The sequence below is a fragment of the Melitaea cinxia genome, chromosome 2 (genome assembly GCF_905220565.1).
Source record: "Melitaea cinxia chromosome 2, ilMelCinx1.1, whole genome shotgun sequence".
Lineage (NCBI taxonomy): Eukaryota > Metazoa > Arthropoda > Insecta > Lepidoptera > Nymphalidae > Melitaea > Melitaea cinxia.
In genome coordinates, this window is record NC_059395.1 from 20,658,677 (window position 1) to 20,671,333 (window position 12,657).

The following is a 12,657-nucleotide window of genomic DNA, read 5'->3' on the forward strand; positions in this document are numbered from 1 at the left end:
GCGTGGATGGGTTTCATCGGCCTGTTCGAAAGCCTTGTGGACTCTAGGGAGGATTTGAGCCTGTCCCAAAAGCTGGCCTACCTGCTCTCAGTGCTGGATGGAGAGGCAAGAGAATTGGTGCAGCACCTCCCGATTTGTGAAGGGAGCTATGCGGTCGCGCGGTCATTACTCACCAAGCGCTACCAAAACCAGCGCTGTCTGGCCGATGCTCATATCGACCAGATAATGGACATTCCTGTCGTGAGTAATACCGCCCAGTTGAGGACCAAGATGCTTAACCCCCTCGTTGCAGCTACCAATGCTCTTAGCCGCTTGGGCCTGCCGGTTGACCAGTCGTCATACTGGTTGGTGCGTATTATGCTCAAGCGGTTGCCGGTGTCCCTGAGAGCACGTTTTGAACAGGCGCACACTAGGGATGAGGCATCTCCTCTCCCTAGTTATGAGCAATTGTTGGCGTTCCTGGAGAATGAGTGTCGCATGGGCGACGTTATGGATGCGCCGGTGGGACTATCAAGCTCCGGACCCACCAACAAACGGCGCACTGCTCAAATGGCGCCAAAGGGAAGGGCGTCCCCCCGCTTTGCAGTCGCGCAGGCTGCGCGACCGGTCTGCCGGTTCTGTAAGTCCCGGGGGCACCGAACGATGCAGTGCCCGGACTTTGTAGCGTTGCATGTGGCCTCTCGTAGGCGGATTGCTAAGACCCGAGGCTGGTGTTTCTCCTGCCTGGGGGACCACTACCAGCGCGCCTGCCCCGACACGCACCCGTGTCCTATTTGTGGAGGGCAACATTTAAAGGTGCTGTGCGCCAACGCAAATGGCCGCCGCGACCACCCGGGGTCGCCTTCGGGCGGGTATGAGAGCGGACACCGGGCTCAGTCCCGCAATTTGGAGTCCGGCTCACCTCCCCCCCGCCACGCAGATTGTGCTGCTGTGGATCGCCGACATGATTCGGCGCGCAGCCCCACGGGCGGGTATGGGAGGGGGCCTCGGGTTCAATCCCGCACCTTTGTGCCCCGTTCGCCCTCACCGCACCCTCGTGACCAATCACGGTCACCTCCAGTCATTTACCACGATTACCGTGACGCACGTCCGGTACGATTGCCGTCCCCCCCTCTGGCGGAGCGTTCCCGTTTGGAGCCGCGCAACCCTCAGTACGGACGCTCCCGGCGCTACGAACCGCCGACTATGGCTCGTGGCAGTCGCCATCGAGAGGAGGGCGAGTTTAAACCACTCCCTCGTTTTGACGTGCCGTCCCGGGACAGCGGCGATAGATCGCCGCCACGCCAACATTAGGATGTTGGCGTCTGCCCCCGCTATGCACCACCCCCTTTTGAGACCGTCCTCTTGCCCACGGCCTATGTCCGGGTCTGGGGACGGACGGGCGCCTCGGTTGTAGTCCGAGCAATATTGGACACAGGCTCACAAGGGTGCATAGCCTCGTCTTGGTTGGTGGGGCAGACTGGCCTGAATATTAAAAAGTATTCAGATGTAATAAGAGGTGTCGGGAACGCCCCTGTAACCACGGTTGAGGGCCACGTTTCGTTTGAGTTCTCGCCTTCAAATTCTCCACGCCCGACGCTGAGATCGTCGGCCATTGTGATGGAGAACATCTTGGGCAGTCACCCGCAAGTTCGGTTGTCTGCGGATGCGGTAAAATTGACCGCCGATTTGGACTTGGCTGACCCTAAATTCGACCTACCTGGCACGGTCGATTTGTTGCTTGGCGCCGATGTACTGGGCAAAATATTACTCGGTAAGGATCGTGTTTTGCAGCCAGGTGGCTTAGTAGCCCTCCGGACCATATTTGGGTTCGCATTGATGGGGCCTGTATTGAGGGCTCCCCCTCCTGCTGAACCTGGAACGGCTTTGATGGTGGGCTCCGCCCTCTCTGACGCCGTGCAGAGATTTTGGGAAGTGGAAGAGCCACCACAAGCACCCCGCTCTGATCCGGAACATGAGGAGTGTGAACGGTTCTACAAGAGCAACACTAGTTATCTTCGTTCTGGCCGGATCATGACAAGATTGCCATTTCTTGCCGTACGACCGCCCCTTGGCGACTCGCGGCCTACTGCAGAGAAGCGTTTGTTGGCAATGGAACGCCGCATGAGCAGGGACCCGCTACTCAAAGAGAAGTATATTGACTTCATGCGGGAGTATGAAGATTTGGGACACATGTCTGTGTCAAAATTTGATTGGCGCTCGATGGAGCATTTTTTCCTCCCACATCATGCTGTGATAAAGCCGTCAAGTGGCAAGCTGCGCACAGTATTTGATGGTTCTGCGCAGACCACATCGGGAGTGTCCTTGAACCAGTGTCTTCATTCTGGTCCCAAATTGCTTAAGGACCTTTGTGACGTCATCACGCGGTTTCGGCGTCACCAATTCGTTTTCGTAGCTGACATCAAGATGATGTTCAGGCAAACGGTAATCCACCCTGATGATCGTCGATACCAGCTGATATTGTGGCGGGAAAACCCGCAAGATCCCATACTTGTCTACGAACTCAACACGAACACATACGGGCTGCGGTCTAGCCCCTTTTTGGCCATACGTTCGCTTTGGGAGCTCGCAGATCGAGAGCGTATGTCGTTTCCTCGCGCAGCCGCCATTTTGAAGGAGGACCTATATGTTGATGACATATGCACTGGTGCGTCCACGGAGAGAGAGGCTCTCCTTTTGCGTGACGAATTGATTGGCATCCTAGCCTCCGCAGGATATGAATTGCGTAAATGGATCTCCAACTTACCTGCGCTCTTGGATGGGCTACCTGATGACCACCAGCAGGATCCTCACCTATTTGAGAACCGTGACAATCCTACCATGATGACAGTCCTTGGAATACAGTACAGACCAGTCCAGGACATCTTCACGTTCAACGTCGATTTGGATTCGCCTCGCACTTGGACGAAACGGCTGGTTCTGTCGACTGTCGCGAGAACGTTTGATCCCAATGGTTGGATATGCCCAGTCATATTCTGGGCCAAATGCTTCCTGCAGAGACTTTGGACTGCAGGTCTTGGATGGGACGAGCCACTCCGCGAAGCTATTTTGAAGGACTGGCTCCTGTTTGCTTCCTCATTGCCTGCTATCAATATGATATCGTTGCCCCGTGCTATGCTTCCACCAGGGAAGCATACAGCGTCCCTTCATGGGTTTTCGGACGCTTCGGAACGTGGGTACGCAGCAGCCGTATATTTGCGCACCGTGACCATGGATGGTCAAGTGAAGGTGTCATTGGTCATGGCGAAGAGCAAGGTCGCGCCTCTTCGAACTACCTTGACAATTCCCAAGCTAGAGTTGTCAGGGGCGGCCCTTCTTGCTCGCCTCTTGAATCACGTCATGTCCACCTTATGCCCGTCAGTTAACATTGCCACGGTCTATGCATGGACTGACAGTCAAATTGTTCTGTGTTGGCTGAAGACGTCAGTCCACACCTTAGAGGTGTTTGTTGCAAATCGGGTCTCTCAGATCCAAAAAACGGAAACCCCGTTAATCTGGAGGCATGTGCCTGGCGAAGTCAACCCTGCTGATTGCGCATCACGGGGATGTATGGCCCCCTTTTTGGTTGAGCACTCCCTGTGGTGGGGACCTGAGTGGTTGACCAGGTCAGAATCTAATTGGCCGCGAACACCGGCCTTGGATACTGTCACATTGCCTGGGTTGCGAACCCTTGCGATTGAACGGCGGGACCATCCGTTCGACCCAGATTTCCTAATGAATCGCTACAGCTCATTAGACAAATTACTGGGGGTCACCGCTTGGATCAAGCGCTTCACCAGAAATTGTAGACACCCACAGAACAAATGCTTGGAGGCGTTCTTATCGCCACAAGAGCTCCAGAATGCTCTTCTTCATTGGGTTCGTTCTGTGCAAGAAGAGAACTTTGAAAATGAGATTGATATTTTGAGAAAAGGCAAATGTAAGCTGTCTGGAGCCATTTGCAAACTGAACCCCTTTTTGGACAGTGCGGGTCTTTTGCGAGTCGGAGGGCGTCTAAGGAACGCAAACCTCCCGTATGGAGCTCGTCATCCCCTCCTGTTGCCCAAAAGTGGCCACTTAGTGAGTTTGTTGGTGACTGATCGTCACATCAAGAACTCCCACGCCGGCTGTAATGCCTTATTGGCCATTTTACAACGAGAATTTTGGATTTTATCGGCCCGAAGGACGATCCGTAGTGTGGTCTTTCGCTGCATGTCTTGTTATAGACTCAAGGCCTCTACCATGCAGCCTATCATGGGTGACCTGCCGTCGGATCGGGTCACAGAGACAAGGCCTTTTGCTGGAGTTGGGACGGACTTTGCAGGTCCCTTTTCGGTTAAGACCTCGACCCTCAGGAACAGTAAAACGGTCAAGTCCTACCTGTGCGTCTTTGTTTGCCTGTCCACCAAGGCGGTACACTTAGAACTAGTCTCAGCCCTCTCGACAGAGGCCTTTGTTGCGACGTTAGATAGATTCGTGTCACGACGAGGACTACCGTCCTTGATTCGGTCGGATTGCGGCACCAACTTCAAAGGCACAAATAACTATTTAAAAGAGATATATGAATTTTTGGCGTCTAATGAGACTGAGATTGCGTCTAGACTAGCTAGTCGCAGAATAACTTGGAAGTTCAGTCCCGCGTCATGCCCCCACTGGGGAGGAATTTTTGAAAGCGTTGTAAAGGTTGCCAAGACACATTTGCGACGAGTAATTGGCGAGTCTATATTGACATTTGAAGAGCTCGCAACTGTGTTTTGCAAAATTGAAGCCATGTTGAATTCACGCCCGTTGTGCCCGATCTCTTCAGACCCTAACGATTTGGAAGCCCTCACACCGGGCCATTTTTTGATTGGACGGCCGCTGAACGCCCTGCCGGAATACCCCTATGTTGATGTGAAACTCAATCGTCTCTCGCGGTTTGAATTGATCCAACAACTCACTCAGAGCTTTTGGAAACGTTGGAATTTGGAATATTTGCATATTCTCCAGCAGCGCGTTAAGTGGACTGACAAGACTGATCCACCGCATGTTGGTGACCTCGTTCTGGTTAAGGACGCTAACTCACCGCCACTGTGTTGGCGCAGAGGGCGCATTCTTAACCTCGTCTTTGGAGCAGATGGAGTGCCCCGTTTTGCTGAGGTTCGGGTGGACGGTTCTGTTCTGAAGAGAGCGGTATCAACCTTGTCACGACTGCCAATTGATTAGCGGCCAGGTAGTCCTGGCCGAGGCGGGTAGATGTTATGAACCAAATGTAGCAACACTAAACTATTATATTATCTATGACAGTTAGTATAGTTTACGAAATGGTTTTTATCTATGAGCTGTCATTCGTCACTTTTTAAATTTAAAATTTGCATCGTTTTTCCGGTCTCCGTATAAAAGTTACGCTTTTGTTTGTACTTGTTCGTTCTCGCGAAAAATTATCGCCTTTTGTTGATCGAACCATCCTTTGTTGTTTGAAGTAATTTAATTGTTAATAGCAAAGTGTATTCCTTGTATTCCTTGTTGAATTATTGTGAAAAACGTGAGGGAACTACGCCGAACAACGGCCATTTTGATTGCTGGTTCCTGCTTCAGCCCGCCACTTCAGTTAAGTATAATTGATTAGCATTAGACGTAATGATTGGCCAATTATAGTTTGATGTTAATTAAGTTATACCTGGCGAGGCTTCACCGAACAGTATTCAGTGAAACTAAGGTAGGATTTTTATTTAAGACATTGAGTGTTAGCTCTGCGTACTGCAGACAATTGTTCGTCCCGTTCGTACCTGAGATCACGCTTCCACTCGTTTCAATATACTCCAGGTCGGACGTAACATTGAGTTTTTTTTTCCCGTGGGAATTCCAGGAAAAAAAGTGGCGGAAAAGGAGAAGGGAGGTCTAAAATGGTTTGCTGTAGAAGGGGGTGTATCTAGGATTAAGAACAAGGGAGTTATTAAGGATATAAAGTTAGGGCGTGGCGTTTTTTTTTTTTTGCTCACAAACTTAGTGCTGCTGTCGTAACTTCTGAGTGGAAGTGAATATCTTCTAAATTTATTAATGGAAAAATCTGAATTTTGCTTAGTTATGTTTTTATACATACACTGTAACACTGAATATGATAAAATATATAGGTCCTCGCTGATAATTTTGATCTAGATCACTGGTAAAGTACACAATAAAGTTTTGTAACTTGACACTAAGTTTGTAATCACAATTATAGCTGAATTGTTCCAAAATTTTCCAATTTTTTTTTGTTTAGGGTGTTTTGGGGGATCACTAAAAGTCTTTAGATATATGGTGGGTAGCCGTGGTACCAACACCCTCGGAGATAGCGGCAACGGCTACCTTTACCAAGTTAAGGTTTTTAGTTCAGAAAAAATACTTACAGTCCACGAAAAAATTTTAAATTTTGCACACAGTAAGTCATCACTATACAGCACTTTTTGGTGAGAAAAAAAGTTAGGGTCGTCGCTTTAAATTCGTCAGCGTTCGCACTTGTAACTTGTGAAAAGGGCGTTTCGACGCGCACTTAAGTTTGTACTGAATTTAAAGTACATTAATTATGGCAGAATTATCACGTGTTATACATCAGTTTGTAGGGAAAATTGTGGTGAATGCACTGACACTAAGATATTAAAAAAATATTGATATCTGACTGAGTTATGAATTTTTTTTAATGGAACACTATGTAAATTTAGGAAGTTTTATATTAGGAAAAACACAAAATTAGCTGTAAAAAATCGAATTTTTCACTTATTTCAGTTCTAAAACCACCAGCGGATAGCTGGCGGCAGCGCGCAACTTTTGGTATATAAATCGGATTTTTAAGACACAGTTTAGCGGTTTTTTAGAATTTTTCGAACGGAGCGACGCGGAAACGATGCTCACGGGGCGAGCGTTCGCTGCGGACTGGTTAGGTTAGGTTAGGTTAGGTTAGGTTAGGTTAGGTTAGGTTCCCGGCCCCAGGCCTTTGGGGCCTGGGTCTCGGACTTAGGTCTGGGACCTAGGCTCCAAGGGGAGGAGTTGCTGGACTTCTACTGGGCGCGTCCCCACGGTGGCGGATAGGGGAACGCCACTCGCACTGAGCGGGTGGTAGGGGTTTTCGGACCCCCGCGGACCAAAACCAGTAGGTGTGGGCGCACCTTTAGCGGCTTGTCAGCCGCGCGGCCTAGGGGAGTAAACCCCGATTAAAAATCTAAGCTGTGAAATAGCCCTATTAATCATGGAAACAAAGACTAAAACGAAACTACCCCAGGAGGGTACCTGCGCCTCCGGCAAAGGAGAATCCCTCCGTGCATCTTCGGATGCACGCTGCCCGTTCGATTCTGGGGAGGGCACCCTTTGTTACTGTGATTCGCCCCATATGGGCGTTGACGTTGTGCCCGGGAAGGGCGGTGATACGACCTCTGCAAGAAATACGGACTCCGATAACAGCCTTCGGAGTGGCGGCTCAAACGAGCCGTCACTCTCGAGGACTGGTCTCCCCTCGCGAGATCGCAAGGGGAGATTCCTCTCACGCCAAAAAGGCCCTTCTAAGGGCCAGGACAAAGGTGGAAACCGTTTTGCGGTTCTGGCTGCGGACGACAAAACGGACACCGATACAGACATGGTTTCGGGATCCCCTGACAGGCATATTGCTTTGACGGGACGGCGGAAGCGACCCTCATCCTCGACCTTCGCGTCTGGGCGTGACGGTTCGGACACGGAGGCCGAGGGCGCGGGCCTCGCTAAAATTAACACGGCGAGAAGGGGAAAGGCGAGAGGAACCACGGCGGGTCCTTCCCGCGAAAAGTTCCTCAAGCCAGCACCTGTCCGGCCGGAACCCGTAAACATACTCATCGACAACGAGCCCGACGTCGGCTCGTTGATCGTAGACGACGTTGTTGCGCTCAACGCGCAGGAACTCAGGGCGCGCGCGGGCGAGGGACTCGCCGTAATACTAGAGGTTGCCCGGAAATCCGGGAACCTCAAAGGCGAGTTCGTCGCAAAGCTGAAGAGGTCCGCGACGGACCTGAGCGAGGTGGTCGACGCCTTTGCCTCTAGGACCGAGGCCGATGAAGTGAGGCGGCTCCGAGCGGAGAACCGCCGCTTCAGGATCGAAATAGAGGCAATGAAAACGGAGCTGAAGGCGATGCGGCGCGGCTTCGCCGAGGCGAAGACGGAAGCGGCCGCTAACGCCGCCGCCGCCGCCGCCGCCGCTGCCAACGCCTCAGTCGCCGGTCCACCTGCGACACTTCCGGTGGCGGCCATGCTAGAGGAGTTCAAGCACTCCTTGACCTGCTCGCTGGGCGATATGATGAACGTCCGGCTGGCGCAGATCGAGGAGAGGCTGCCGCCGGCTCCGTCGGTCCGCCCCCAACTGGGAGCTGGTGGACCTCGACGCCCTGAGACGGCGGCCACTACGTCGGCGGCCCCCTCCACGGTTGCCCGGGAGGAAACCTGGGCAACAGTGGTTAAAAGAGGGAAGGGCAAGAGGAAGGGGAAAGGGAAGTCCTCCGCCCCTCCATCTACACCTGCAGTCGAAGGCCGGACTGCCGCCCCTGCGGTGAAGCCGACTGGCAAGCCAGCCGCGGCGTCGTCCGCGCGACCGGCCGCCAAGCCGACCGCCAAGCCGACCAAGCAGCCCGGAAGGCCGGCAACAAAGGCGGCGGTTAAGGCCAAATTCAAGGCCCCGAAGACTGCGGCAGTCGTCGTCCAGCTGCAGCCGGCGGCTGTAGAGAAGGGTCAAACTTACGACTCCATCTTCCGGTCGGCTGAAGACACCGTGAAATTGGAGGAACTGGGGATCGAGCGCATCCTCTTCCGTCATACGGCGACGGGAGCGAGGATGCTCGAGATCCCCGGTTCCGACAAAGAGGAGAAGGCCGACCGGCTCGCCAGCCGGCTCAGGGAAGCCCTCTCGGACGTGGCCACTGTCGTCAGGCCCGTTAAGACCGCGCAGGTGCGCATCTCGGGCCTGGATGACACGGCCACTCCCGAGAGGGTGGCGGCGGCGGTCGCGAAGGCGACATCGTCCGACGTCGGCACGGTGAGGGTCGGGGCGATCCGCTCCGGCTTCGGCGGCATGGGCTCCACCGTCGTAACCTGCCCCGTCTCGGTTGCGAAAGCGCTGACCGAGGGGGGCAGGCTACTGATCGGCTGGAGCTCGGTGCGAGTGTCGGCCCTGGAGGCGCTCCCCATGCGCTGCTTTAAGTGCATGGGGTTGGGCCACACGCGCCCGAAGTGTCCGGCGTCTGTCGACAGGGGCGACCTCTGCTTTAAATGCGGGAACGCGGGGCACAAGGTCGCCTCCTGCCCGGAGAAGACACCGCGCTGCGTGGTGTGCGCCGAGGGAGGTAAACCCTCGGGGCACATCATGTGCGGCCGCAGGTGCAGGCCTGCGACCTCGAAAGGAAAGGGGGCCCTCGGAACCCGGGCCCCCCGAGAGACCGCAAGCCAGACAGCCGCAGACGGCGTTGCCCCCCCGGCCGCGGCGGGGGAGGTGGAAGTTGTGATGTCTGAGTAATCCATGGATCACATCAGACATCACAGCTTCCTCCAAGCCAATCTCAACCACTGCGCCAGGGCTCAGGACTTGTTGACCCAGTCCATGGCGCAGTGGATGATCGATGTGGCCGTCGTCTGCGAACCGTACTGGGTTCCCCTCCAACCGAACTGGTTGGGGGATCTCGACGGCACGGTGGCGGTCGCACTAGGCAGTTCCGCTACCCGCCCCCTCGCACTCGTGGAGCGCGGCTCGGGATACGTCGTGGTGACGTGGGGAGAGTATGCGGTCATCGGCCTCTACTTTTCCCCCAACCGCAGCCTGGCGGACTTCGAGGTCTTCCTCGACACCGTCAGAGCTGCGGTATGCCGACAATCGCCGAGAGCCGTGATAGTTCTCGGCGACTTCAACGCCAAGTCCCGAGCCTGGGGCAACCCGAACACGGATGCGAGGGGGCGGGCCGTCGAGGATTGGGCCCTCCTCTCTGGTCTGTCACTCCTGAACGTTGGAAACGTTCAGACGTGCGTGCGATTGCGCGGGGGTTCCGTGGTGGACCTCTCGTTCGCCAGCCCCGCAATCGCGCGGAGAGTGACAGACTGGAGAGTGGAGGAGGGGGTGGAGACTCTCTCGGACCACAACTATATCAGGTTCGGAGTCTCCACCCCGTCCTCGTCAGCAGATGGGTCGAGGGGCCCGAGCAGGCTACCCCGCTGGGCCCTAAGCAGGCTCGACGTCGAGGCGGCGCGCGAGGCCGCAATCGTCCAGCGGTGGGCGAGCCACCGCGACGCCGATGGTGCCAGCGTGGATGAGCTGGCTGGCCGCTTTCGTAGGTCGTTGGCCAACGTCTGCGATGCGGCCATGCCGAAGGTCGGCCGCCGCCCGCTAGGACGGCGGGCGGTGTACTGGTGGTCGCCCGAAATAGCGGAGCTCCGTGCGGCCAGCATGACCGCCCGCCGGGCGTATCAACGCTGTCGGAGGCGCAGCGCCAGGGATCCGGCTCTGGAGGCGGAGCTGCGGGATGCATACCGCACGGCAAAGCAGGCCCTGCAGCACGCCATCAGCCGAGGGAAGGACGCCGCCTGGAAGGAGCTGCTGGCGGGTCTAAACCGAGATCCATGGGGCCGTCCCTATCGCGCTGCGCGAAGCAAGCTTCGCGCGCAGGGTGCCCCCGTGACGGAAACGATGCCGCCGGATCTCCTCTGGCGGACGGTGTCGGAACTGTTTCCGCACCGTCCCGTACATGTTCCCCCGACGATGGCGACGCCGTCGCCGTCTTCTCGGACCGAGTTCGACCTGCCCTCCCCACCCGGCATCTCGGAGGGGGAGATGGGTACGGCCCTCGAGCGTCTCAGGGCCAAGAAGACGGCGCCGGGGCCGGATGGTGTTCCGGGGCGAGTATTGTATATCGCCCTGGAACACCTGAGAGGAGAACTTCGGGGACTGTTCGACAAGTGTCTAGCTTCCAGGCAGTTCCCGAAGCCGTGGAAGACGGGCCGGTTGTGCCTGATACGTAAGGAGGGCCGACCTGTCGACTCTCCCTCCGCGTACAGGCCGATCGTGCTGCTGGACGAGACGGCCAAACTCTTCGAGAAGATTCTCGCGGACCGTCTCGTCCGGCACCTCGACGAGTCGGGGCCGGGTCTGTCGAACGCTCAGTACGGGTTCAGGGCGGGCCGCTCCACCCTGGACGCTCTGAACGCCCTTAGGTCCCTCTCCGCGGAGGTGGTGGCCAGCGGAGACGTTCTCCTGGCCATCTCGCTGGACGTGTCGAACGCCTTCAACAGCATTCCTGTTGAGACGATTGTGGAGGCACTGAAGTATCAGGACGTGCCTCCATATCTCCAGAGTCTGCTGGAGGCGTACCTCCGCGAGAGAGAGGTCCTATGGGAGGGGGGCGACGGCCGACTGTATCGCCGTCGCGTCGAGTGCGGCGTTCCGCAGGGCTCCGTCCTCGGACCGACCCTGTGGAACGTCGGCTTCGACTGGCTGCTGCGGACGCCACTGCCGCCCGGGCTCAGTGTCATCTGCTACGCGGACGACACTCTGCTGACGGCCCGGGGCGGCAGCTTCGAAGAGGCGGCCGGTCTGGCGCGAACCGGCGCGACGATAGCGGTCGGCCGCATCGAGGCACTGGGCCTGAGGGTCTCCTTGTCGAAGACGGAGGCCCTCCTCTTCCACGGCCCACGAAGAGGCCCCCCCCGAGGTGCGCGTGTGGTCGTACAGGGGGTGGAGATCGCCGTCAAGGCCCAGATGAAATATCTCGGCCTAACCCTGGACGGCCGGTGGAGCTTCGGTCCGCACTTTAGAGAGCTCGCTCCGAGGCTCGAGAAAGCCGCCGCCGCGCTGGGCAGACTTCTGCCCAACGTAGGCGGCCCGGACTCGCCATGCCGACGTCTATACGTCGGCATAGTTCGCAGCATGGCACTGTACGGTGCCCCCGTGTTCGCCGACGCTCTCGCGTCTCGCGACAACAAGGCCCTCCTGCGGAGACCCCAGAGGGCCATAGCGGTGAGAGCGATACGGGGATACCGTACGGTGTCGTGGACGGCGGCCACGCTCCTCGCGGGCGATCCGCCCTGGGAACTCCAGGCGGAGATGCTCGCGAGAGTGTACGCGGCAAAGTCGAGCCTCAGAGCTGGAGAAGGGCAGGTCCGTAGTATGGACCGAGCGATGGACATCAGGGCTCAAGCTAAGAGGGCCCTGATGATCAAGTGGGAGGAGAGCCTGGGGTCTCCGGCGGCGGGCACGGTGACGGTGGACGCGATACGTCCACATTTAAGTCGCTGGGTCCAAAGGCGGCACGGGGTGCTGACCTTCCGCCTGACGCAGGTGCTTACCGGGCATGGTTGCTTTGGTAAGTACCTGCACCAGATCGCGAGGAGGGAAGCCACCCCTGCCTGTCACGAGTGTGGTGCTCCGATTGACACGGCGCGCCACACGCTAGAAGAGTGCGCTGCCTGGGACCCTCAGCGGAGGGCCCTCGTGGCGGTCATCGGCGGAGACCTCGCGCTGTCGAGCGTGGTCCGCTCCATGCTCGGCAGCGCGAGGTCCTGGTCGGCCGTGGCCTCCTTCTGCGAAGAAGTTATTTCGCTGAAGGAGGCTGCGGAGCGTGAGCGCGAAGCCGACGCTCACGCCGACGCGCTACGAAGGAGGCGACCGGCGGGACGGAGGAGGCGTCGCTACGCGCTCCTCCACCCTCCGCATCGTGCTTG

The 12,657-nt window shown here is 56.7% G+C and overlaps 2 protein-coding genes across 2 annotated transcripts; both read left to right on the forward strand.

Moving 5' to 3' along the window:
• The first annotated feature begins 1,599 nt into the window (after positions 1 to 1,599).
• LOC123662734 lies at positions 1,600 to 5,184 on the forward strand. The gene is made up of 2 exons (XM_045597536.1): positions 1,600 to 4,513; positions 4,787 to 5,184. Exons 1-2 carry the CDS (start codon positions 1,600 to 1,602, stop codon positions 5,182 to 5,184), a joined length of 3,312 nt encoding a protein of 1,103 aa, XP_045453492.1.
• Positions 5,185 to 7,183: 1,999 nt separating this feature from the next.
• Positions 7,184 to 9,466, forward strand: LOC123662740. The gene has a single exon (XM_045597541.1). It carries the CDS (start codon positions 7,184 to 7,186, stop codon positions 9,464 to 9,466), a length of 2,283 nt encoding a protein of 760 aa, XP_045453497.1.
• Positions 9,467 to 12,657: the final 3,191 nt, after the last annotated feature.